Raw genomic sequence first — 26,920 nt, forward strand, 5'->3', positions numbered from 1 at the left:
ATCTTTGATTGATCTCTTTTTAGCATAAGAATCTATCCAATTTTGTATTTTGTGCTTTGATTTTTAAATTTTTACACAATTTTTCTTTTTTAAAAATAAATGTTCGAAATTTTGATTGATTTACCGACAGACAACAAACGGTCGATATTTGATACAAATATGGACGGATTTGACGATGATATATCGATGAATTCAGTAAAAACATGTTTTACCGACTGACATAATTGTCATTAGTAAACTCCATCGGAATAATTGGCCGGGTTGTGTCGTGGGAGTAATTTAGTAGCTCAATTACTAATCTTCTCTATTACTTGTCTTAAGATAAATTAACAAATAAACTATTGAATTATTAGCTCAATGACTTGAAAACTCACTATACAATAGTGATTGGTTTAAATAAAAAACAAGCATACAAATTTATCAAATTTATAATTATAATTATGGGAAACGGTACGTGTTGTGTCATTATCATCACCATCAATAATTAGTAAATTAGAATGAAAATGAGAAACACATGTTTTTAATTTCTACTTTGATGGACCAACTAGTTAATGCAATATGCAGTAATTTATTAGAATTTCTCATTACTTTATTATTCATTCACATTCAAATTTACAATCAAATTTTACTTCAACAATTTAAAAGTAATTAAAATTATTAATGATTAAAACAAATTATACTAATTGCAAGAATAAGCATCACCAAAGGGCCATGATTTGAATGCAAAATAATTTATTGCTCTTGCTCAACTAATGCATAGCCCTCGTCGGTGCCGTTCACATATTATCTCTAATTATATGATTTATATTCATACTTTTATTTCATTTTTCAATTACAATCAATCGAAAAGTAAAGTACAAAACTAAATCTCTAAATCAATGTTTGATATGACCAACGAGATTTAATTATAAATCTCAAAATCCACCGACAAATCAAGATTTTAGATTTGGGTTGATTTATATGGGTCCAGGCAACAACTACTGACCCATAATCCAGACCCAGAAAGCCCAACGGCCTTGCCAACTTGCATATATTTTCTCACCAAAACTACATAATGGTGACTGAATTTGTATAAATATACTATTTTAGTATCTAAGTTTTTCAATCAATTTAGTACTTTAATTTTTATCTTGAAATGTTTGAGGCGATGAAAGAAATAATTTATGAATCCTTCTATTGCAACCATTGTTTCTTTGTCCAATTTTTTTAGCACTCAATCATTATTAAACTGACTGCAATTTTTCTATTCGTGAGGATCCAACACAAAATACGTGTAAGATCATCAGTAAAACCATTTTAGTTGTTGAACATCAATGAACTGATCGGATGAACTAACTAAAGTTGACTTTAGTTAGCCCGGCACAAAAGGTTTAATTCAATTTAGATTTCTTTGTAAATATCTAGTAGAACCCATCATTGCTACAATTTAAACCAACCATTCGGATAAATAGTGGTAAACTAATGAGTTCAGATATTAAGGAACTAAGATATATAAAATAAATGGCTTTTAACTAATTCAATCACTTGATTGCTAACAATGCCAAAAATTAATTTTAATTTTATTGATATTACTTGCCTTAAATTTCATTGGGTGTTTCATTTGTACATTTTATCGTTATTTATTTTACTAATATGACAACAAAAATAAATAATAATATAGTTTATGGTTATCTTTTTACGATAATGATTAAAATTAATCGATAGTGCTTTTGATATATTTTTTAAAAAATAAAATACTAATTTAAAAGATTAAAAAAGTCACACTAGGTTCATAAAATTTCAGACATAATTGATATTATTTTCGCAAATTACTATTACTATTTTATATATATTTCTTTTAAATAATTTTCTTTCTTTACTCATCTTCACTAAAAAATTCCAGAAGTGTTTCTCTTTTTTAATTATATAAAAAATTAAGTTAATAATTTTTATTTTTAAAACAATACGAAGAATTCCAAACTCGAGATCCAACATACACACGATAGAACACCTTCTCATAAGACACAAGCATAATGTAGTAACTAGATTTGATACTTTCTAATTTTCAAAAAGATAAATTAACTACATCTGAAAAATACAATGAATAATGTAGTAATTAACTATAATTAATTGAATTTTCTTCTTAATTTGTTTCTTTTTTGTTTTACAGAATAGTGCACTTGTTCTTGAGAGAAATAGGGACATTCATTTTATGGGGATCCATCACCATAAAGCACTCCACTCTCTTATAAAATTTGGGCTTCACCAGATTGCCTAATACATAAGCCCTTGATCGAACCACGAAGCTAAGTGCTAATGGCACCGGTTGAGTCGGTGCACCATTTGAACTCCCTAAGTTAGCCCCTCCACCATACAGTGGAGTCTTGCTCCCCTTTACTATGATTTTCAATAACCTTTGACTTTTTCTTGATTGATAGAACTTGTTTATCTGTAAAACATAAATATAGAATATATATAAAAATATTGCTCATAAACTTTTACTTTTAATTTAAAATTCCATACATATTATAAGAATCCGACATGAAACTGCAATTAGATAATAACAATTAGGTATGAATGGATTTGAGATGAAATTTAAACTTGTATATAAAGGATCAGATTTGATTAGGTCTTAGATTAGCTACTTTGGTTATATAGTCATTCATAAAGAAAATAGAGGTAACTACTTTCAATTCAACCGTAAGGTTTGACATATTACCCTAATTAGACCATAACATTTAAAAAATACATTAAAACAACCCTCAGTTTTATGATATTATACTAACACACCCTTCCATTATACTTTTCGTTAGTCAACCGTTAGTTAAGAAAAATAATATACTATAAGTCCCTTGAATTTGATATATTATACTAATCGGCCCTTTTATTTTGAAATATTACACACTTTACTACCATTTATATTTTTTTAACTTGTTTAAATTTTTCAAATTTGATAAAATAAAAGACATAAATAATAGAAAAAGAATTTTTTTATTATAATTAGTATGTCTTGTTGTAATGTATTTTAATGTATATATATATATATATATATATATATATATATGTAGAAATAATATTAAATATACATTAATTTATTTCTAGTGTACTTTTATAAACAAGATAACAAATATAATTTTGACATAATTTTTTTATTAAATTTAACCTTTTGTATTAATTGCAATATCACTTTTTTCATTTTATCTAATTTTATAAAAAAAATAAAAAAAATCACTGCCATTAATGCATACTTATGACTATTTATAATTGTTTTTACATTAAAATAAATTACAGCAAGACATACTAATTACAACAAAAAAAAGTATTTTTTTTTCTATTTTTGATATGTTTTTTATTTTATCAAATTTAAAATATTAGACATTTTAGAAAATATAAATGGTGGTAAAGTGTGTAATATTGCAAAATAAAAGCGCGATTAGTATAATATATCAAAGTTTAAGGAGTATATAAAATAAATTTTTTAACTAACGGTTGACTAATTGAAAATATAACGGAAGGATATTTTAGTAGTATAATATTACAAAACTAAGGGTTATTTTAAACGTCGGGATTTAACTAATGTAATATGTCATCATGAGATTGAAAGTAATTACCTCAAGAAAATATACACATAAATGTTAGGCCAAAACTATTTTTAAGCTTCTAGATTTTTATCATTATATTTTATCTGCTTTTTTATTTTTATATTTATTTAGTTCTCATACTTAATTAACTTCGAATTTTTAAGTTCTTTTATGGACAAGAAGCGTGTATTATATTTTCCGTGAAATGCGCCTGAGGCCAAATTTATATGTCAATTTTATTCGGCAAATTAGTAAAATAAGCCACATCATCAAACCTTGAGAGATATACCATGTAGATAGGAATTTAAAAGTACATGGACCTATTTAATATAAAACTTAAACAAAATGGACCAAATAAAAGATATAGGGGTTTTCCGCTTCCTACGTGGAACTTGTTAATCACTCGGTGGCAATTGAGCGACATGCTCGCAACTTTCTCTCATAAAAAGACATTAAATAGAAAACAAACTGTATAAGAATCTGTTGAATAACACACTTTGAAAAGAGACTGAATAAACATAAATTTACAAGTATAGGGGCTTTTTGACAAGTTAAGTTGAAATATCAATTATGACTTAACCCGTCAAAAGACCAATATTTTTAAATCTTGCTTAATTGTTCTTAAGTGAGTAATAATTTTCACATGACAAATAACAAAAGACTCACTTTCAATTCATTTTTATCCCTTTCAAGTTTTGTTAATAAACCTTTTCATTTTCAAATTTTTGTTTATTTAGTCTCTATAATGTGGCCTATTTTTTTCAACGCGCAAAGGTAGGAGAATATATAGTTCAATTCGTTCTCATGCGGGTTTCACAATGAGTATAATGCATATTCTTTTTCGGTCAACAAAAGACCTAGCAATTCAAAATAAATTAAATAAAAAAGACTAAAATAAAGATAAAAGTTGAAAAATTAACCGAATAAACAAAAATATTAAGAGTATAGGTGTCATAAGATGGATTTGGTCATTAAAATCCAATGATATAAATGAATGAAAAAATTTTATCTAGACCTGTTCCATAAAAAATTCATAGACCCATCCAATGATGTGTTAGAAAAATAATAAGAAAGAGAAAATAATGAGAATAGAGAGAAAATTGTGTTAGATTTTAACACCTCATCAGATGGGTGCATGGAAAATTCATAAATCGAGTCTGAGTAAGAATTAAATATACATATAAATATCAATGTAAAATGCACATAAATTTAGTAATATTGGTTAAATATAAAGGTTAAGAATTGCTTACAGTTCCAGTAGCAAGAGTGAGTTGAGAGTAGGAGAGATCGAGTGGTGTTGCGGTTACATGTAGCCCAAAGAATGAAGCAGTGTTGCGAAATGTAAGCTTCACTGTGCAGTTCATAGACACCATTTCTGTCGCTACTCCTGAGTTATCCGCACCAGCTTGCACCGCAAATTCATTAAATACGATGCTCTACAACCACAAATCAATAATATATATGTTAGCAATTATTCATCAAAAAAAAAAAATATGTTAGATCTAGAAAAAAATAGGTTTATTGCCACATTATTAATTCTACAAGGGAATCGAACTTGAGATTTCTAGTTCGCATTACAAATGTCCCTAGAAATTTAGTTTGGTTCGTTTTGAAGTTCCAAAAAATTCATACTTTTTGTTTGGTGCAAACCGAACTAAAAATATAAATTAATTTGAAAAAAATAACTAAACTAATAGTGCGGTTCGAAATATTTAAAATTTTCATAAAATTGTTCTTTTGTATTGAAAATAATTAAAATCGGTTCATTAATTTGAACCAAATGCATTTTGTGCCATTTTTTAAATTGTCAACTTTTGACAAAAATATCAAAATAAAATTATTGAGGTTTAAATTTAAATTCATTGAGCTAATTGTTTTTTTTTTCAAGTTTAACTACATCCATAATTAAAATAAAAACATTTTCCGTATCATAAGATTAAAATGATAATGAAAATTAATATTAATATTAAAATGTACCTTCATGGTGACGGTAGGTTTTTGAGGCCGGCTTGCACCCCAAAGAATCAAAGAAAACAAAGAGAAAAGAACAGCAAAACCGCCAACAAAAGCAACCAAATAATAACGACGCATAAGAACATGCGGAGGCACATCGCCATCAAGAAGACCTTCTTCTTCAATAGCATCAAACTCCTTCCACGTCTTCCGGCCACCGCCACCGCCTTTCCGGTCGCTCTTGCGGTGGTGGCTGGGCTTGAGAGAGGCAGAGAACCGAGTGGAAGAAGACTCCCGAGAGTGAGGCCCTAAAGAAGAGTTGGAGTGAGAATGAGGCGGAGAGCCCATCGGACTAATAATCGGAGTTGAGTGGAACGAGTTGGTCGTCTTCTCGCCGTCATGAGAGTCTCTTGATGGGCTCTGCACATAGTAAACAGGGCGGCGTGGCGGTGATGATCTCGCCGGAGATGAGGGCGTTTGACTGCTGACTTCTGAGTCAGTTTTGGAGAGCTGAGTCGATGACATTGTTTGCAAAAATGGAGAAACTGAAGAGTGATGAGATGGGGTAGATTGGAGTATAGTGAGTGAGTGTGTTTTTATTTATTAATGTTAAGATCTCAAGAACGTACGATATGGAGGAGCACGTTGGTTATGATTTCTTTAATGATTTCCAAGTGATGATTAATTATGGAAGGTGGACTTCAATGTAACTTGCTGGATTGTCTACTTCATTTATTTTTATTTTATTTACATTTTTATTATGTAATTTTCTAACTTTCAAATCTACCAAGTTACAGAATCAAATACTATTAAACATAAGTTTATGTTAGTACATTCTTGTTTTATGTTTTGTCCTTATTAAATGTATTTTAGAATTATGTATTACATAACATTAAGAATCATATAAAATATGTTTAACTATTAAATTAAAACAAAAAAAAAAAAAAAATCATGCTAAAAAGATATACTTTTTCCATCCTGAATTGATATCTTATTGTTTTTGAATTGGATCGTTGTATTTTTATTTCTGTTGAAAATATATTTTGTAATCGAGTATTTTTCGGTTTGATTTGACACTATTAGTATTTTTTCTATAACGAACCAATCTACTATCTATAAAATTTAAAATATAAAAACTCAATATATATAAGATATAGTGAATGAATCCAGTTAAAAAAATTATACTAATATAGAAATCCAAAAAAGTTTTAAAAACACAACCCAAAAAAGTTGCAATCCAAGTTATAGAACAGGCTTTGTGGTACAGATATGAAGAACTGTTGATGAAGCAAAGAGCTGACAATCTCAAGATTTTGAGGATCTAAGAGAATTAAATTGCACCAGGCTACCTGATCTGTGTGCCCACTAAACTATAATACTCCAGGACCCTTCTCACATGTCAACACACCTGCTGCCCTACGTTCGGAATGACCAATATTAATTGATGTATTTTAAAATTCAGTTTGAAATTATTGTAATTTTAAATTTAATTATGTTTGATTTTGACAGTAATTTTTACTTTAATTATGTATATTAAATTAGAACATCAAATTAAGTTGAAAATCTGACTAAACCGATTAATTCATTGAAGCATTAAAAATCAACTCGATTTAAAAAGAAGTTTAATTAGTATGGTTGCTAATTTATAGTTGATGAAAATATCAAAAAAATAATCCGATATTGGGTGAGAATTGATAAAGAAAATGGTTGTAATAACTTTTAAAAGAAATCCAATGCTTTTATTATTTTAAGCCAAACATTCTAATTTTATTAATTATAGTCAAATTTGAAAAACTTTATTTTAGTTGTAGTCAAATTTGTTTGATTGAATTAATAGAATTTGATAGAACTTAATAGTTAATAGCACGTGGTTTGCGTCTTTAGTGGGTTTATTGATTGAGATCAGTTGTTTTTTTGCCCAAATGCATTGACGTTTCCTTCTTTTTCATTCTAGTAGTCCAAATAAGATGAAAAATTCAAAAATTAATTTTTAATTGATTTTAAAATTATTATAAATCAAGGAAGCGTATTTTTTTTCTTCTAATTATCAATTAATTCAAAGATAATTACTTGAAATAAAGTTAACTGTATTTATAATTAATTTAAATCCACCAAAATAATCTATAGACGATTGATTTAAGTTGACTTGAAGTCCACAATAAATGATTTAATAAGATTCTATTTGTGAAGGTATAATATACAGGTTACAGGCAGAACAATAAACAGTGTGCCTAATGTGTTAGATATAGATTTTTACATTCAGAAGCACACTGATAAACTAAAATGAAACATGTCGAAGCATCCGAAAAATAAAATTAGTATATTGAAGCACACTAATAAACTAAAGTGCACATTTCAATTAATTCATTCTTTCTTTTCCCAAATAAAATGAAACATGTTGAAGCATCCGAAAAATAAAATCAAGGATTTCGAAGAGGCGTGCTTTACAAGCACAAACTCAAGCCTGAAGAAGCCTTATGTATGTTTAACGGTCCACCCATCTTGAAAACAACTCAATCGGAGGTGGTGTCCGTCAAGTGGAAGAGCACTGCACACCGCGTAGTGTTCACTACGCCTCCGACAGCTCATAAAAATTTGGATAATTAAGTGTCATTTGTGTCTGCATCGTCATACTCATAACTGCCTCAAATCTTCAAGGTGAACATCCCCTTTTCAATGGAATATATAAATTAGAAAAGTCGGGAAAATGAATATGTAACCTCCGAAAAAAGCTCGACTCTAAGGGCTGGACCCGGGGTCATCAGCTGTCTGCGGCTACTCTTAAAGATTTGTTTTTAAAAAGTTGAAGATTTTGATTGATTGACGCCCATTAATGAACCATTTGAACTACACAGCATGGATTCATTTCCTTACATTCACGGTACTTGAAATCGAAATCTTTATCATTCTCATAATGTGGTAATAATAATGAAACCACTTATTGGATACAAGACTAACATTTAGTCGTCAATAATCTCTGGGACTAAATTTGTGGCCACTATAGGACTTCGAACAACATATTTGCCACCATCATGCACCCAGCTCAAAGAACCATGGACCACATAATCTTCCATTGCTTTTGGACCCTCCAAAGAGACTTTATAGCTCAGCTTCTCATTCTTCTTTTTGAACTCCAATTTCATTGGCTCCACAGTCACCTTTATTCCACTTGATGGCATGATCACCTTTGCACTATAACTGGACAACGCTTCTCCAACATTAGTTACAGTCCTGCGAAATTCGAACACAACTCTGCCCGTTTCAGATAGATTGCTACTGAAGTAAGCAACAAAAGATGGATAGTTAAGATCCAAAGACTTGGTTTTGCAGCTCTGAGTGGATTTTGTGATGATTTTTATCTGTTTCGCCGTATAGTTCATTCCACAGAGAAGGTTTATGTAATCCTTGGATGTAGCATCGTAGATGAGTCCAGGATCGAGAGACTTGTTCGGATCTACGTGGCCGGATCCCATAGCGAAAGGAGTGGCTGGCAAATGAGAGCTTCCAATATCTTTAATGGGGCTATGAGTGTTGTCCAATGGATTTGCTGTGGTCATGAGTGCAGACCTAATGGCAGCAGGGCTCCAATCCGGGTGCGCTTTTTTAATAAGTGCAGCCACACCTGCAACATGAGGGGCAGCCATTGATGTGCCTGAGGCGAAATTGAATCTGCTAAATAACTGGCTTTTTCCGACTTCGGCTACTGAACTAATAGAAGACCATGATGCTAGAACTAATGTCCCCGGAGCTATAAGGTCCGGTTTAATGACGTATTTGCACCTTGCGTACGGCCCTCTAGAGCTGTAGTCATCCAACATTGGTGCTGGCTTTGTGCCCGTATTCGTCTTCTGAAATTCCAAACGTGCTTTTGGATCATTGCTCCTGTGAATATATTCCACTATCTTCTGCCCATCTGCCAAACCGACAAATGCTCCTGGAAATGAGTTTCGAGTGTAGAATTCTGATACATATATATCGGTTATAAAAACAGCTCCTGAAACCCCCGCAGAGGCAGCATTTTCAACTTGACCACTGGTGCTTAGATTGTCTTTGCACACAATAATCTTGTTCCGGACTCTCTTCATTTCCTTTACACTTGCACACCCATCCAAGAAAACAAGAGATCTTTGGCTTAGAGAATAATTTCCAGGATACAATGTAGTAAGCTTTATTTGATTCTCACTGCCTAGAGTTAAAGTTGCTCCGAATTCACGGTCTATAGTGCCTGCTCCGACTGTCAATAGCCATGGAGCACCATTGACCACTGTAGAGTCTGAAGAGCCATCATTTCCAGCTGAAGCTGCTACAAATATTCCCTTCTGCATAGCTGCAAAAGTTGCTATTGCAATTGTATCATCTTCCAAAAAGATGTCATCCATCTGAAACGCTAACGACAGGGACAATATATCCACCCCGTCTTCAATTGCTTGGTCAATTGCAGCAAGAACGTCAGATTCAGCAACCCCATATCTCCAAATTGCTTTATAAATGGCTACTCTAGCCCGCGGCGCCATTCCGCTAGAAGTGCCATTTGCATAACCAAAATAGGATGCTCCCTTCACAAAGCTTCCTACAGCAGTTGATGCAGTATGTGTTCCGTGTCCGTCTGTATCTCTCGAAGAGTTCATCTCAAGCTTCACGCCTGGATTTTTCGACAGTAGGCCCTTATTGTAATAACGAGCACCAATGAGTTTCTTATTGCAGAAGGAAGAATTGAACTGAGTTCCTGACACACATTTCCCTTTCCATCTCGACGGAATTGGAGTCAGCCCTGCATCATTAAAGCTCTCACTCTCTGGCCAAACTCCAGTATCAACCAAACCAATAATCATATCTTCACCGTAATTAGTAGCTGGCCAAGCACCAGATGCAGAACTCAAGCCAAGAAACTGAGATGTGTGTGTTGTATGAAGTTTAAGTGGACGCTCTCGAGAAGAAGAAACATAACCAGGGTGTTTCTTGAGGGATTCGAGTTCAGAAACAGTGAGACGAGCACTGAATCCTTGAATTGCATGCGTGTATGTATAGAGATGCTTTGAGGTCGGGGCGATGGTTTCTTTAGTAGCAGCATCTGAAATAGAATCAAGAGTAGCTAGGTACCAATTATGATGGTGAGAGAATGAGCTAGGCATGGCTAACAAGTCCATGTGAATGATATAAGTTTCAGAATCGGGATTGGCCGAGGCAAAGGTAAGGAAGGATATTATGAGCAGAAGTGCACATTGCAGCTTCATTTTGATATCTGTGGATAAAATCTTTGCTAATAGAAGTTCTTTTTATAGATAAAATGCAAAGATGAGGCCATAGCATAAATATTATTTTCCCACTGAGTCATCATCAGCATCCAATATTTAACAATATCCATCAACATTTTCACGTTTCGATTAATAATCATTCTCCTTTTTCAAACAAAATGGCCCAGTAGGAGACCATATATACTTTCCCTTTTGTCTTTTTTCTTTACATGATTGAAATTCAATCATCCAATCCAACTTTAACATACATTCATGTTTCACATGCACAAATTCAGGCCTAAGGCAGCAAGTATATGTTCAGCATTGCACATTAATAAATCTACAGAGAGTAATAATTTATATACCATTGTCGTAATATAGTATCCAAAATGCTAAAATTCTAATATCTTCCAGAACAACTTGTGGATATAGTGGAAATATACTGCTCTTACTTTAATTTTATTTTTGTCCATGACATTGACACCTACTTTTAAGTTTTAGCAAAACATATATAAATTAAAATTTTCTGTTCACTTATAAACAAGTTGAAGATGTTCGTAGGTATTAGCTATTAGAAACACATTTAACTTAGTTCTTTTCTTCTACTTAAATAGCACGGAAACGGAAAATGATCAGATAGAAAAAACTGAAATGGTAAACAGTCAAAATGACATTTCCTTATAAGAATTCATTACAGATATACAATTTCGAAAGCGTTTTCGGAAATAGAAACAAAAAGCAAAAGAAATGACTCGATAAGTTTTCCTGCAACATACATTTCTAGTAAAGTAGACCAATTCAGGATTTGCCTAAGTCACACACCAATTCAAAATTTGCCTATGGAATTGCTGAAAGAAAAAAAAATGTAACAGAAACATAATTAAGAATTCAAATAAAAAAACATACCTACTTTCACTAACATAAGTGAAGAAATTGTAAATTCTTTTACCAGAAATTGCTTCCAGCTCACAAATGTGTTCTTCCATTATTAGAAACTGCAATGAAACAATTAACAATTAGGTGATACAATTTTATCTCTGTAAAATATTTAACAGCTAAATTTTTCTTAAATTAGCTTAAATATCACATATTGAGTTGAAGAACATTGACACATTAGCATAACAATCAAGTTGTTTCTTTGTCGCTGAAGCGAGATGGAATATTTTCCTTCTGATTGGTAAACGACAGGGGAGAGGAAATGGAAAGGTCGTTTAGTGGACAATGGACTCAGGCCTAAACTGGAATCCACATAACAAGACTCATAAATTCATAATCCAACTCATTAAAGGCTTAATATTTTAATAATACCAAATTTTTATAGTTGAGGTCAATTCTAATTAAAAATAAATTAAAATCATTCCCTTTTGCTCCAAAAAATATATTTATGTGCCACTTAGTCGATTAAGAAAATCTTCCCACGTTAACAAAAATCTAATTACAAATTGAAATTGGTTATGTTTAACATACAAACTCCGGACTAAATGAGATTATTTTAAAAGTTTTTGTTGAAATTGACCTTTAAAGTAAAAGTTTGGCATTTTTAAAACAAAACATCTAAATTAAAGAGCGTTTTCTTTTTCTTTTATTGAGATAATTTCAAAAATATTTAATAGATATTTATATAATAATATTTATTTCAATACGGTATATAGTGTCATGAGATATTATAAGATTATTTTATTTTTAAGGCCAAATGTTGTAAAAAGGCCAAACCTTTTATAAAAGTTTCACAAAAGTTCTGACCTTTCAATTTTGTCGATTTTGGCCAAAAAACAAATTATTTGGTCTCAATTGTGGCCAACTATCAATTTGATTTCAATTTGCATATGTGACGCCTATGTGGCATGCCAAATATTGGAAGGTCAGGACTTTTGTGAAACCAAATAATCTATTTTTGGCCAAAATCGACAAAATTGAAAGGTCGGGACTTTTGTGAAAGATTTGGTCTTTTTACAACATTTGGCCTATTTTTAATAGAGTTCGTTCATTTAATTATTGAATGAAAATGATGGTAATTTACTCAATTGTTATAAGTATATTTTATTAAAAAAATAAAGTAATTGTAGAAGCACTTTAGTTTCATATATTAAAAAGCTACTTATAACTTATAATTAAATTTATAGTGCCTAAATTTAGTGAAATCATTATTTGAAACATAATACTCCAGATATTTGATTTAAATATACTGAAACTCTAATGATATGTGATTAATTAAATACGAAGCATAAGCATATATTGACCATTATCGTTTTTGAAGCTTCAGTATTTCTAGAAACCAGATAAATTTCTAATTATTTCACAAAAGTCAAAATTCCAAACTTAAACCAAAAAAACAAGAGTGTTTATCCCATGCAACCGTTGCGCCACGTCATTTTTACATCAAGCCAATGAGAATTTACGATAGGGAATCTTTTAATTATCACTTATTTTTTTTATCATTCAATTTTCCACATAGCTAACGCACAATTGGTTTGTTGTACGAATGACATGGCGCAACGGTTGTGTGCAATAATTTTTCAAAAAACAATGGTTTCTAAATATTGAATTATTCACATTTAGAATATTAACATTCCACTAAATGCAACGTGCGGGTTGTTTTTAAATTAAACATGTACAGTAGTGCAGATATTATGGTTATTGCAAGAATAAAAACGAATAGTGTTGTAGATATTATGTTTAAAATATAAAATATAAAAAAATAGATTTAATCATTTAAAAATTATTAAACCTTTTCATTTTTTTTATTTAAAGTTAAATTTTTCAAAAATATTAATCTTTATTTAGTTTTGATAATTTAAAATATCAAAAAGAATAATATATATCAATATATGTCCTTTATGACCAAAGCTAAAATAAATTCAATCAAAAAAATATCATAAGTAGACTATAATTAATAAAATGAAAATGTTTGGCCATAAATAAAATTAAATTAAAAAAAGTTTACCTCTTAAATTTGTTGGCTAAAATAATATAAATTTATTTAGATCAATAAAAAATTTAATGATAAATATTTAACAAAAAGATATATTAAATATCAATAAGTTATAATTAAAATGTTATAAGTATTAGACATCAATTTATTAGATTGTGTATTCGATTTTTTTTACAAGCGCTCCTCCTTTTCTAATTATAAAAAAAAATAAAAAAAATAAATCATTTTTTTAAGATTTGAGTCTCTTCTATCACATCGATTATGGTCTCTTTTATGACAAAGAAAGAAATACTTTTTGTAATTTATATAATCCATTATAATTTCAATTAAGAGACAAAACTATAGAACTTTAATATACTTTTTATTATTAAAACTATTTAACAAAATCATGTTTACGCGTTAATAATTTTAGGCTAAACTCATCTAGAGGCCCTTGTATTATATCATTTTTGTTTAAAAAGCCCTTATACTATTTTTTTGTTCTTCAGGTCCCTGTACTTGGCAAAATTCCGATTTTTAGGTCCTTTTGATGGACTGGAGTAACAAAAAAATTGTAAGTAAAAGGACTGGAAAAAACTAAAAAAGGACCTAAAATCAAAAATTATGTAAGTAGAGGGACCTGAATAACAAAAAAATAGTACAGGGGCTTTTTGAACAAAAATGATATAGTACAAGGGCCTCTAGATGGGTTTAGCCATAATTTTATATGATGGCAAACTTCGTGCGTAACATGTGGCTGTGTTGGTTGCATACAATAACCAAAAAAAACCCTGTAATTATTACACTATCAGAACTCTCAACTGTTCAAAATAAAAATCTTTGTCAGGTTTAGAAAAAAAAGTCTAGTAATAAAAAAAAACGAAACAACGGCTACGTGACAAAAAAGTATCACCTAACCAACGATCGAATAACAGAACCCATTTTCATTTGACATTTTTATTTCCCTCTCTCATTTCCAACCTTTGACAGTTCATATTGTTTTTGAACCAAAAAAATTCAAACCACCCTCTTTATATTTCATCTTTTTAATTCATTAGCCTCTCACAGTCTCTGTTTCTCTGTGCTGTGTATGGGATTTTCCAGAAATGAAGGTTTTTTTTTTTATAATTTCATCCGTATTTTTCTTTTTGCTATTGTTTATATTAATGTTTCGTTTTCTTCAAGAACATTAATTTATAATTCTTGTTTGTGTTTTCAGGGATCAAATGCTAATTTTAATCTTTATATCCAGCTTCTCTTCATTTCTGTTTCTCTCTTCATAGCCTGTTGTTCAAGTCTCCAGGTTCTTTAATTTCTTGTTTCTTGTAACCTATTTTCATTATACCATTTGGCAGATTAATCATGTTAATGAATTTATATTTTTATTTATTTTAGCTTTCTATTTTGAGCATCGTGTTCTTGAATTCATTGTTTTTGTGTTATTTGGATCAAATTAACAGTTTGGAGAAACATGTTCGGCTATCGATGACAAATGCGACGGCGGATTGAAATGTGAGACTTGTCCTGCCAATGGAAATACCCGACCCAGATGCACCCGGATCCAGCCGATGAACCCGACGTCAAAGGTTTGTTTGTTTTGTTATTGGTAATTATTTCTTACCTGTCCGATGATATTAAATTGGTGTTTTAATGGTTAGGTAAAAGGTCTGGCATTCAACAAATATTCATGGTTAACAACCCACAATTCTTTTGCTGATAAAAACTTCAAACCACAATTGGGTTCGGTTATATTGTCTCCTACGAATCAGGAGGACTCTGTAACCAGTCAACTTGAGGTAATTATATAAGACTATGTCTCTTTTACTGTGCACTTTGTTTTTTGACATTTCAAGATTCTTGGTGTGGAAATTATAAGGAAGACTTTGTCTGCGGGACTTAAGATTAGGTTATTCTTATTGAATTGGTTTGACTATGGTTTTCAAAATGTGTGTAAATTATAGCTGCATTAAATTGACAAGTTTTGTTTATAATTATTGATTCATATTTAAGAGAGTTTTTTGAATTCGCCGGGGAGTAGTTCATTTCCTTATACTACTATACATCATAAAAATAATAAAGTTCCTCCCGAATAGTAAAAATTCTTATATAGGATTATATTTTTTTTTTAGGAATCTTATATAGGATTATATAAACTATCCTTTTATTGCGTGACATGTGATAGTAATAAATGGATGAACCAATTTATGAGTAGATACTAGATAGATATAGTCGTATGGAGACTCGGTCAAGATTTTTGTAAATTCTCATGATAAAAATAGTAGGCAAATTTCTTCCTGATTGATAGTTTGTTGACTTTTGGAATAAATACTATAATTAGCTTTCCAGCTAAGACCGTTTGCATTTAGCAATTGTTTCTCTGATTAAAGAATTTAATCTCATGCTTTTGATAATTTATAGTACATGCTTTAGTTGCTTAGAATTGAAGCTATAAGTTCAATGATTCAAAATGAAGAAGGAAACAAACAACAATGTTAAAGAAATAAACTATACTAATTCAAACTAGTTTTACTTACTTGCTGTATAAATTTCTTAGAAATGTTACTCCATTAATTATAGTCATATATTTTATTGCATTATACTATAAAATTTAAGTTCTAATATTTGGCTTTCGATCCATCTATGACAAGTTTCATCTTGTTTAAATTTGCTTTTCAAACCTTTTATTTCTAAATCCTAATCAAAATTACTGTGCTAATGGAACTGTTTTGTCTTGTAGAATGGAGTTAGAGGACTTATGCTAGATATGTATGATTTTATGAACGACATATGGCTATGTCACTCATTTGGTGGCAAATGTTACAATTACACAGCATTTGTAAGTCCATTTCATCACATTGCTTAGTTTTCACTCCTTTTGTTATAATTTATCTGTTTCCAAATTTGACAATGTACCAACTTTCACTCTCCTTCAGCAACCTGCCATCAATGTCCTAAGAGAGGTCGATACCTTTTTGGCTGCAAATCCATCAGAGATTGTCACCATTTTCATCGAGGATTACGTGACATCGCCACAAGGATTGACTAAAGTTTTTAATGCTTCCGGGCTTAACAAATATTGGTTCCCTGTATCAAAAATGCCTAAGAGTGGCGAAGATTGGCCAATCGTAGACGATATGGTTAAGCAGAACGAGAGATTGGTGGTTTTCACCTCTAAATCGGATAAAGAGGCCACTGAGGGAATTGCTTATAATTGGAAATATGTCATAGAAAATCAATGTTAGTTCTTTGCTAAACATTTCTATTTTGGATATGGTATTATATTAAGAGTTAGGTTTAATATTTGGCATGAATTTGCAGATGGGGATAACGGAATCATAGCCGGTTCTTGTCCAAGTAGAGCTGAATCATCTCCTATGAACACAAAAACAAGATCATTGATTCTCCAGAATTACTTTCCAACTAATCCTAATGTAACTGAAGCTTGTGTAGACAATTCAGCTCCATTAATCAGCATGACCAACTCTTGCTATATAGCAGCTGACAAACGGTGGCCAAATTACATCACTGTTGATTTCTATCAGGTATTGCGTTATATGCATTTGTATGTTACACAGGAACGGAAACATTGAAACGAGAAAGAGCGATGTTTTTTACAATAATAGGTTATAGATGTATAGTTTTTGAGTTTCAAAAGCATTTCTAGAAATGGAAACTAAATGTCGAAACATAGTACTTGACAGGTTTTCGTGCAATATTATCATCATTGAAAGTGCTTAAACAGTTTGACAATTTATGTTACTTTTTTTGGTATAGCTGAGTGATGGTGGGGGTGCACCAGAAGCTTTGGATATGGTGAATGGTCAACTTACTTGTGGATGTGACAACATTGCCTATTGCAAGGTAATGTGTTAACAAGATTGAACTTATTTTTCTTTTTCCTTTTCAATCTGTCATAGTTCAATGCTTTTGCCTCTAATTATACCAAGATTTGAGCAATAATCTTCATACACTTTAAGGTTCTTGAAATCCGAGATTAATACGCATTATGCAAACTATATATCTATGGAACACGCCTAACGGGGATCACTTTCCCGTAATCTTGTCAATAATTTCTTCTGACTTTCATATTGTCATCCATGGTTAGGCAAATGCACCGCGTGGTACTTGTGACATCCCGAAAATCTCTCCTCCGCCACCTGCTGCTGCTGCTACCGGAAACTCACAAGTTCCGCCTCCTAGTTCTAGTAGTCCGGCCAATGCTGCTTATTTTGACGCCAGTCCAGTGCAATTACGATGGTTGCTGGGGATTGTTTTGACCACGACACTGTCATTGTGGCATTAATTATACTCATGAATTGCCATACCACGGTTTGTTGTCCCATTTATAGTACATAAGAGAATAATTTATGTTAATGTGCTTTGATTATTTTGTTAAACTTAAGGGATTTCCTTAGTCATTCCCTCAATTACAGGGGAAATGGTTTACAAGAATAATGTGTTTCTATTTATCCTATCTACCAGTTTTCAGAATTGATTCTCCTTGCTGAGCACTTTTATAAAGTGAAAAGTTAAAAAAAATGATTTTATTCTGTAACAGTAACAGCAACAGCAAGAGAATTGAAATATCATGTGCATATGCCCTAATTTGGAAGGATTTCTGTCCTTCTAAATTCTATCTTTCCATGTGGGCTGTCTGCAAAGTAAATTAACTCCTATCATATTCTTCACATGTCATCCAAAAAAGGGACTTTATAACTCTACTAAAGTGCATGCATTAATTCAGTTGACAAGCAAAGTCCTTGGTTTGCATAACCGATCGACTATATTGCACGGGAACTTTTCGTGTCATATATTTTGGTGTTCCATTTCTATTTTCAAAAACGCTTATAAAATTCTGAAATTCTATATTTAGCATATTTCGTTTCTCATTCCGGCATTTTCCGTTTCGGCGTTTTTGTTTTCCTGCGATATAGTCAATCGAGTTAACCTGAAGGAGAACAGCCAAAAATCCTCAAATGATTGAAACCCTGGGGACCAAAAGATAACAAAAACTACCTACATTACATCTCTAGTTGCTTAAGGTTTCCTAAGTCACAAACTTAGAGAGTTTTTGCTTGTATGAATATTGTACTAGCATTAGCAAGCCATGTTACTCGAGGGACCCTTTGCTGATAATTGATGAAATGATTGATCATATACAATTATAACCCAGCTACTTAGCATAAAAGGCTTTTTATCTTATTTATTACATTTCCCACCTTGAACTTTTGATTGTGACATTTGAGTCCAATTTTCCTATGATGCCTTGCTTGGTGTATCATGCACAGCTATACAAGCTACAAGGTAATTTTCACTTTTGGTAGGGCAGAAAAAGCTGTGTATTTGTAATCATACCTTGAACAAGCTCATCCATTATTCGATCATGGCACAGTTATTTTCGTCTCGTTATCATGAAAACCAGTTCTATTGCCCAATTCTGTCACTGCCTTCTCCGTAAACTTGTCCTTATTATCGTCGGATTGGGCGCCTATCGGGTCCCTCCCTGCTCTACGATCCTATAATTAAATGCACATACAGTTGATTAGAGTTTCTGAGTTTTGAAAGCCTTTTCGGAAAGAGAAATGAAACAGGACTTGAAAGTTTAGCCGGTGAAAAACGTACATCTTTGAAGGGAAATTCATTAGCTTCGAGCATATGTACAACATGTCCCATTTTCGGTCTTTTCTGTGAATTTGGATCTACACATCGTAAAGCAACAAGAAGAACGCGTTTTAATGCTCTTGAACAAGGCTTCTCAAGTATCTTGGGATCCACCACTCTCTCAGGAGTCCTCTCAGTGACCATCCTCTTAAGCCATTCAACTAAATTCACCTGAAAAATATTTTCTCCAGAAATTAAAATCTATATTTTACGGAAACTTATCGAGCAAAATGATAAAACAGAAATGTATATGAACCTCATCCGGAGGTTTGCTGTAATCAACCGGGTTCCTCCCAGATATAATTTCCATGATAAGAATCCCAAAACCATACACATCACTTCTTTCGTTTAGCATGCCTGTGCTCGCATACTCCGGAGCCACATAGCTATACAAGAACAAGTTACAACCAAATTATATTTATTTGACTATGTAAATGGACATATAAATTGATTAGAGATAGATAAATAAAATGCATACCCAAATGTACCCATTACACGAGTTGTGATAAAGCTGTTATCTGGGTAAATAAGCTTGGCTAGGCCAAAGTCTGAAACTTTAGCATTCCATAGCTTGTCTAGCAGAATGTTGCTTGATTTTATGTCGCGGTGGACGACTTTCGGTTCGAGTCCCTCGTGAAGATAGGTCAAGCTGTGTCAATATTTAGATTGTGAAAACAATGACATGGATAATGAATCATTCTCATAATTAAAGCTCATGAATTAACTTGGGTTGTAAGATTATATTACCCTTTGGCTGTGCATATAATGATGTTCATTCTTATTTCCCAAGTAAGTGGACTACAAGATCCTACATCTCCATGAAGCCATTGTTCTAAGTTTCCACTGTTTACATACTCATATACCAGCATCCTGAAACACAATAAACACAATATTATTATCCAACTGGGATGCACGGAAATGGAAAACGCTGAAACCGGTATCGGTGAAATAATATATTTTTTACAAGAATATAGATTACAAAACATAAAGTTTCGGAGTATTAGAAACATTTCCATAAACAAAAATGAAATTGCGAAAGTGAAGAGGTAAATGCAGGTTAATCCACGAACGTCAGTATATTTTGCAATTACAAACAAAATATTTTGAATTTTAGCATTATCAAACATGAACTATTCCTTTTTTTTGCTATTCGTAACACGGAACAATTTTTTAGATAATAAAATGTTGATGTGGATGCTGAAACCATATATATTATGGTGTCCACATCGGTATTTTTTATCAGAAAATTGTTCAGTATTCTGAATTGTCAAATACGCTAAAATTTACGCTTTGCTTGCGATACCAAAACAGAGGAAACAGAGGAAAAAACAGGGTACCTGTGAGATCCTTCAGCACAATAACCCAGCAATCTCACTAAATTCTTGTGCCTTACTCTCCCAATTGCTTCTACTTCAACTTTAAATTCCTTTTCAGCTTGTCCCCTTCACAAATTAATCCCACATCATCAGAAATAAAAAAAACACAAACAATTTATAATAAAAAATACAAATAAAAATTAAAAATTTAAGTACCTATTATTGAGTAAGTTCTTGACAGCAACCTGAGTATTATCCTCCAAAACACCATGATAAACAATCCCATAACCTCCCTGACCAATCACATTTTCATCAGCAAAACCATTAGTTGAAGCTTCCAATTCTCTCAGAGTGCGTTTGGATGGATGAATTTGAATTTGAAATCTAAATTTAAAATCTCATATTTCAAATTTTACATTTTAAATTCATGGATTTATAAATCACTTGTTTGGATAGCATAGTGATTTGAAATCTCAGATTTCAAATAAAATGTTTGGATGACATTAACTTTAATTTAAAATCAAATGAAAATGCACCTGTTGTCTTAAAATGCCTATTCATCATGCAGGTTATTATTACAAAAGGCTCTTTTATTCTCAAAGATATATCTATTAATCATCCTTCGTTTATAGGTAAAAATGTTCTTAATCTTTCGAAATTTCGAGACGGATTAAATTTTGAATTGTCTTCTCAGATATAAAAAATGGTATGCAACTATTATAGAACAAAATCTATCTGATTCAAAATCTCTTGGTCATTATCTGATAAACAAGAAAAACAAAAAAATTTCAAGATTTGCCAGTTCTGAGTAAAGATTTAATATCATTTTAAATAAAAATGGCTAAAAATTAAAATAAAACATACTAACCAATACACATTCAAATGAATGTAGAACGTATAATATACCAATCCACCTGACACAATCCGTAGATAAACAATAAACTCAAACATCCATACACATCAAAAAATTCACATATCCCTCGCCATAAAGAACAAAACGTAAAACAACACACATTGAAGTCTTATCTCCATTATCAACCTGCAAATAATAGGAACTAGAGTTAATTATTTTAAAATAAAATATAATTTACGAGAATAAGGGTTAGATATTACTTTCAATAAGAAACTTGATCCATTCTTTCTTCTCATCATCTTGAAGCGACTTGAGCAAATAAAACTCCTCCGGAAAACCCTGCATTAGCTTCCTAACAGCTGAAAAGATATCCACCTTTTGAAGGCCTTGGATCTGAGAGACTACATCATAAATTTCTTCTCCGGTAGGCTGTGGTCTTGGCTGTGGTCTCTCAGATATCTTTTTACTTTCTAAATACTCTTTAAATGAGTGAGCTATCTCCATTACTGCATCAGCTAAGTGATCCTTTTTAGCTCTTTTTCCTGAACTTTGAGGGTGTGTTCTTGAAGTTTCTTGCTCTTCTAGATTAATATTAGACTGTGCATCATTTCCTTCTTGATCCATTGCTTCAGCGGCATCTTGATAGGTTTCAGCACCATCCCCAGTAGCTCGATCACTCCCACATAATACGACAATATCATCCCAATTCTCTATGGTTTTATTTTGATAGCCACTTGCTTCGGGAAAGCTCTATTGAAAAGAAAATCATACATTAACACCAACATAAATAAAATTCAGATTATGATACCTGTTTGTAGAAGCATTTGAAACTGTAGTCCCTATAATTGGAAGTTGAAAGTAGACAATAGCCTCACTCAACAACATATAAATGCAAAATCCAGCAAGCTTGAAGTTAGTTTACGAGGTAAAAACAACATATATTTATCATTCATTCTTATATACACATCAAAAAAAAAAATTGAATCCTACTACAGTGCATGTTTTTGTAGCTTGGGATTGTAATTAAAGTGGTAATATTATTCAAAAATGTCATAACTGGAGTGACAATGACCGTGATGGAAAATTGCTAGAGACTTTAGGCCAAGACACTGATTGTAAAATTAAATGCCAAGTTTCAATCAACTCAAACATTGTTGTTGATGGAACAAAGAACCAGTAGCAACTTAACATCATTACCAAGGATGCAAGAAATAACAAAAATCTTCAGTTTTTGAAAGTTAAAGTCAAAAAAATCATACATTAACACCAACTTAAATAAAATTCAGGTTCATAGACACTGCCACTTCTCTCCATTTTCTATCACCACCACCATAGCTACAACACTACCACATTGCATCAACTCTCGGGCAACAATTCTCTAATTCTTTGACTATTTGGATAACAAAGTATAGACCAGACAACAATAAAAACTTAATACAAACAATTTATGAGCTGCCATCTTTCTTTTTTATCCAAATACAAACTATTTGGATAAACAATGTCATTATCACTCTTTTTTTACTTAATATCAAATTATCGATTACCAGTAAAAGATAATAGATTACCCGTAAAAGAAAGTAAAAGGCCATCATTTTTACCTTGGAGAATCAGAAGAAGCAACCAAGACAATATTCTCAAATTGCTTATCGCGCTTGATATTCATTAAACATTTGCATAGCCAAATTGTCTCTAAATGTTGTCCATTCATGTGTTAACCGTATTGCTCGGATATTCTCTTCATCCCTAATCTCATTTTCAATATCCAAAGAATTCGCCAACTCTTCATCTACTTGTTTCAGTAAATCATCTTCAGTCATCTCTTCTCTTATAAAATTGTGAAGAATGAAACAAGCATTTATTATTCTAACTTGAGTTTGTTTATCAAAAAAACTAGGAGCTCGTAGTATCGCCCATCGCTTCTTCAACAATCCAAATGCTCTCTCTATAGTATTTCTTGCTGATGAATGTCGAAGATTAAATAACTCTTTATAATTTGTTGGCCTATTTCCTCTCCATAAATTAAGATGGTATCGTGTTCCTCGATAAGGAGCGAGAAAACCGGGACCGTTTGTATATGCTCCATCTACTAGATAATATTTATCTACAAATTTTTTAAAAATAATTAGTTCTTGTTTTGATATAAATTTTTCAATCTTAAAATGAATTTTAAAGTTTATGAATTCTTACTTGATGGTATCTTTAACCTATTGCGTCTATGAAGAGCCTCGCCTAAAATTCGAGGATCTGTTGCCGATCCCTCCCAGCCGGGTAACACATATGTAAATTTCATTTTAGGATCACAGACTCCAAGAACATTAGTACTTAGATCACCTTTTCTATTACGATATCTAGCCCGATCTTCAAATGGAACAGTCATTTGAATGTGCGTACCATCAAGTGCACCAAGCACACCCTAAAAAATACAACTATTAAGTAATTGATAATTATATGTATTTATCAAGTACAAAACCTTAAAAAATATAAATTTATTACCTCAAAAAATTTCCACTTGCCATTATCTTGATTATTTTCATTTGAATTGGCTTCTCTAATATAATATTTGCCTATCTTCATCACGGCCTTCAGAACCACATGAAATTGTCTACTAATTGTTTCTCCAGAACGAGCATAACATGCTTTAACCCAACTATATTTAATTCCATGACCAAGAATATGCAAAAATAATGCTACAATTTCTTTAATTGTAACATTTCTTGAAGCCACCAACCCTCCTTCAGATTGTAAAATTCCACATAATTTTTTAAATGTTGCTGGATTCACACGCAATAATTCAATACTTGTAGTTTCAGACTCCAAAGTTTGCATCCAAATAGACCTACGATGAGTATGTTCACTTTTGTCCCATGAGATATCACGTAACCTATAGTTATGGTGATATGATGCTCCAACGATCATTGTAATAAAATTTATTATAAAAATAAGAATATCTAACTCTTCTTTTTCTTCCATAATTGTATTCTCCTCATCTCTTGTACGTTTTTTTCCAATTTGCATACCTCGTAAGTTATTATCCATTTTCTGTCTAAACAATTATTATATGAAAATGATTATAAAAAATTAGATTAAATAAGAACTAAAATATTAAAATATTTACTAAATAATTACTCAATAACTAATATGTAACATTTATATCGATAATTGCTCTATGTTAAATAGCTGCAAAAATATTTAATCCAAGCTAATTATATGTGTGACTATAACTAATAATTATCTCACACAGAAGCTAATACACATTGATAATTGTTCAACAACAAAAGAATTAGGCCGAATATTATCAATATCTAATTATAGAATAAGTTTAGATGAAACCCATTTGAACAATATTCATTGCCGAGATTAGAAATTATTGAAATGTGAGCAGAGTATATGAGTTTCAGGACAAAAGCTGAAAGAAGTCACAAGAAAACAAAACAAAAATGTTTCTGTCACCCCAACATGCTCTCATCCTATTGCCAATCACCATCTAAGGTTAATGTTTGAACATATCAACACATAAGTTAATTATAAATTAAGAATATAATTAAATCCAAATCAGCTGCTGTTTAGTGCTTACTTTATAATGCTGAGTGCAAATCAGAATACTAGGTATGCAAATATATACGCATTTGTTAATCAAACCATGATAATTGAAAAAACAAAATCAAGACCCAAATATAAACCGAAATTATAATCAAAGCTCATCTATTATAACCAAATAAACACCTATCAACAACAAGAACAACTAGATTGAATTGAATAATTAATTAGAAGGCATAACACTCATATTTAGAAATTTTAAAATTTAGTCTATGAAATTAATAAAATCAAAAAAAGAAAAATTACCTGAAATAACAGATTTGCAAAGAGAAGAGTTCAGATTATCGAATAATAGAACAGCTCAGATCATCGGATCAAAGTTCAACAATGGCGTGATAATTTTAGAAGGAAAAAAGAAAATATACGAGGAGAAAGAAGAAGATAGTGAACCGTGGATTTGAAATAATAGGGTTTTAGAGAGTATTCTAAATTCTCAGTTTTATTAATATTAGAAATTCTAATGGATTTGGTTGGATTTTGTTGAAATCCAAATCCATCAATTTTTATTAATCCAAACAAGAGATTTGGGCCAAATCCAAATCCAAATCCAAATCCACATAAATCCAAACGCACTCTCAAAGTATACCAATGCCCCCAACCCAAATGTGACACGTCAGGACCCACCATCATACTCATCTGATCACCACCGACACCGCCGCTTCCGCCACGTGGCGCCTCATATGAAGTCAAATGGCTTTTGCCATTTTCAAAATATTCCTCTTCAGGTGGCATAAGAAGCAAAGCTTGCCCTTCATTTCCGACAGTAATTTCTGAATCAGGAACTGGGTGGGTTTGGAGTTGGGTTCGGTTTGGTTCGATTCTGATTTCTTGGATCTCTTTAGATTCCAGTGGAATTTTCAGGTTATTGGTTTTCTTGGAACGTTTTGAAGCTAACCAGACAGTGATAAGGAACAGAATAAGAACAAAAGCTGCACCTAGACAAACACCAAGAACTACCCATACTCTTAACCCGAAAACTGAGGTTTGTTTCGATAGTTTATCGTTGATTACTTCTGGTCTCTGATCAGACATTTTGAATCTGTTATGCTCTGATTCTTTTGCATAACAGAGAAAAAGATTGATTATTATTGATTTGATTTTAATACAGAGGAATGGAATTTAATGAAGCTGTATTGATTGTTAGTGAATGAAAAAGTTGGAGATGCAGCTGGCTTGATGGGACCTTTTAATCCTTGTTTTCACTAGTTGGCTTTCAGGGTAATTCTGAGTATTTTTTAGTCATGAGTGTTTGTGCTAATTATGACTTTATTGGTGGTATTTTAAAGGGTTAACCTTTGAAAAAACGCTCACCTTTTAGCCCCAATTCGTTTGCACCCTCGCCTTATAAAATCTTCAATTTTACCCAAATTTCCACCTTTCGTCTTTCAATTGCACCCTTTAAATATTAAATTGACCTCTTTTTACTGAAAAAAGTTTAAATTAATACTTTATATTTTAATCCATATTCTAAATAGTCCATAATGTTAAAATTTGAAAAAAAAAACATCTTCACTAAATTTTCAAAAATTTATAAATTTTAAATTAAATATAAATCAATTAAAAATATTATTAAAAATTACTTTTTTAAATACAAAATTAATTTTAAATCCGCAAAATTAATTTAATTAAATTTTATATTATTTTTTAATATTAAAAAAGAAATATCTTCCAATTTTAAACCGAATTAGAATATTTTTAAAAATTAAAAAAAAAAGCGTCCCAACCAACCGCCGGATTTTTTTCCGGCGGTGGCTGTTCTTCTCAAGGAAGAATAGCCGGCTGGAGCTGTTCTTCCTTAAGAAGAATAACCCTGGGCTGTTGGCTGTTCTTCAAGG

General features: G+C 31.5%; 4 protein-coding genes across 11 annotated transcripts; 1 reads left to right on the forward strand and 3 right to left on the reverse strand.

The window, feature by feature from the left end:
- Positions 1–2,010: 2,010 nt before the first annotated feature.
- Positions 2,011–6,244, reverse strand: LOC126656153 (uncharacterized). Its single transcript, XM_050350653.2, has 3 exons — positions 5,538–6,244; positions 4,811–4,996; positions 2,011–2,428 (listed from the first exon to the last, which is right to left on the reverse strand). Exons 1-3 carry the CDS (start codon positions 6,036–6,038, stop codon positions 2,144–2,146), a joined length of 972 nt encoding a protein of 323 aa, XP_050206610.1. The 5' UTR covers positions 6,039–6,244; the 3' UTR covers positions 2,011–2,143.
- A 2,089-nt stretch (positions 6,245–8,333) lies between these two features.
- On the reverse strand, positions 8,334–26,323 carry LOC126656149 (probable serine/threonine-protein kinase At1g01540). 6 transcript variants are annotated; one of them, XM_050350644.2, is made up of 9 exons: positions 25,658–26,323; positions 20,852–20,978; positions 20,657–20,761; positions 20,067–20,189; positions 19,798–19,968; positions 19,576–19,705; positions 19,281–19,490; positions 19,014–19,174; positions 11,395–11,742 (listed from the first exon to the last, which is right to left on the reverse strand). In XM_050350644.2, the coding sequence occupies exons 1-8, from the start codon at positions 26,115–26,117 to the stop codon at positions 19,040–19,042; spliced, it is 1,461 nt and encodes a 486-aa protein (XP_050206601.1). In that variant the 5' UTR covers positions 26,118–26,323; the 3' UTR covers positions 11,395–11,742; positions 19,014–19,039. The 6 variants fall into 6 exon arrangements, with proteins under 6 accessions (XP_055959540.1, XP_050206597.1, XP_050206601.1 ...); XM_050350645.2 differs by lacking the exon at positions 11,395–11,742 and adding an exon at positions 17,637–17,943 and having other exon boundaries at positions 25,658–26,322; XM_050350646.2 differs by lacking the exon at positions 11,395–11,742 and adding an exon at positions 18,190–18,312.
- On the forward strand, positions 14,566–18,149 carry LOC126656150 (PI-PLC X domain-containing protein At5g67130-like). The gene is made up of 9 exons (XM_050350648.2): positions 14,566–14,770; positions 14,878–14,961; positions 15,119–15,244; positions 15,317–15,454; positions 16,396–16,494; positions 16,592–16,895; positions 16,977–17,200; positions 17,433–17,519; positions 17,764–18,149. The coding sequence occupies exons 1-9, from the start codon at positions 14,765–14,767 to the stop codon at positions 17,959–17,961; spliced, it is 1,266 nt and encodes a 421-aa protein (XP_050206605.1). The 5' UTR covers positions 14,566–14,764; the 3' UTR covers positions 17,962–18,149.
- LOC126656151 (protein ALP1-like) lies at positions 21,484–25,651 on the reverse strand. 3 transcript variants are annotated; one of them, XR_008789444.1, is made up of 5 exons: positions 25,332–25,651; positions 23,982–24,531; positions 23,676–23,901; positions 21,749–23,589; positions 21,484–21,674 (listed from the first exon to the last, which is right to left on the reverse strand). XR_008789444.1 is itself a non-coding variant. In XM_050350650.2 (3 exons), the coding sequence occupies exons 1-3, from the start codon at positions 24,522–24,524 to the stop codon at positions 23,132–23,134; spliced, it is 1,227 nt and encodes a 408-aa protein (XP_050206607.1). In that variant the 5' UTR covers positions 24,525–25,651; the 3' UTR covers positions 21,484–23,131. The 3 variants fall into 3 exon arrangements, 1 of the variants encoding a protein (XP_050206607.1); XR_008789443.1 differs by having other exon boundaries at positions 23,982–25,651; XM_050350650.2 differs by having other exon boundaries at positions 21,484–23,589; positions 23,982–25,651.
- Positions 26,324–26,920: the final 597 nt, after the last annotated feature.

This window comes from Mercurialis annua, linkage group LG7 (genome assembly GCF_937616625.2).
Source record: "Mercurialis annua linkage group LG7, ddMerAnnu1.2, whole genome shotgun sequence".
NCBI lineage: Eukaryota > Viridiplantae > Streptophyta > Magnoliopsida > Malpighiales > Euphorbiaceae > Mercurialis > Mercurialis annua.

Bases quoted from the DNA above. Each gene is read 5' to 3' on its own strand.
- LOC126656153 (XM_050350653.2), bottom strand. From the start codon at position 6,038: ATGTCATCGACTCAGCTCTCCAAAACTGACTCAGAAGTCAGCAGTCAA. The intron at 4,997-5,537 runs GTACATTTTAAT...TTGTGGTTGTAG, and splicing joins AACCTACCGTCACCATGAAG to AGCATCGTATTTAATGAATT. The intron at 2,429-4,810 runs GTAAGCAATTCT...TATGTTTTACAG, and splicing joins TCACTCTTGCTACTGGAACT to ATAAACAAGTTCTATCAATC.
- LOC126656149 (XM_050350640.2), bottom strand. From the start codon at position 10,747: ATGAAGCTGCAATGTGCACTTCTGCTCATAATATCCTTCCTTACCTTT.
- LOC126656150 (XM_050350648.2), top strand. The intron at 14,962-15,118 runs GTTCTTTAATTT...TCAAATTAACAG, and splicing joins CCTGTTGTTCAAGTCTCCAG to TTTGGAGAAACATGTTCGGC. The intron at 17,520-17,763 runs GTAATGTGTTAA...ATCCATGGTTAG, and splicing joins ACAACATTGCCTATTGCAAG to GCAAATGCACCGCGTGGTAC.
- LOC126656151 (XM_050350650.2), bottom strand. From the start codon at position 24,524: ATGGATAATAACTTACGAGGTATGCAAATTGGAAAAAAACGTACAAGA. The intron at 23,902-23,981 runs GTAATAAATTTA...TGTATTTTTTAG, and splicing joins GCAAGTGGAAATTTTTTGAG to GGTGTGCTTGGTGCACTTGA. The intron at 23,590-23,675 runs GTAAGAATTCAT...AAAAATTTGTAG, and splicing joins TAGGTTAAAGATACCATCAA to ATAAATATTATCTAGTAGAT.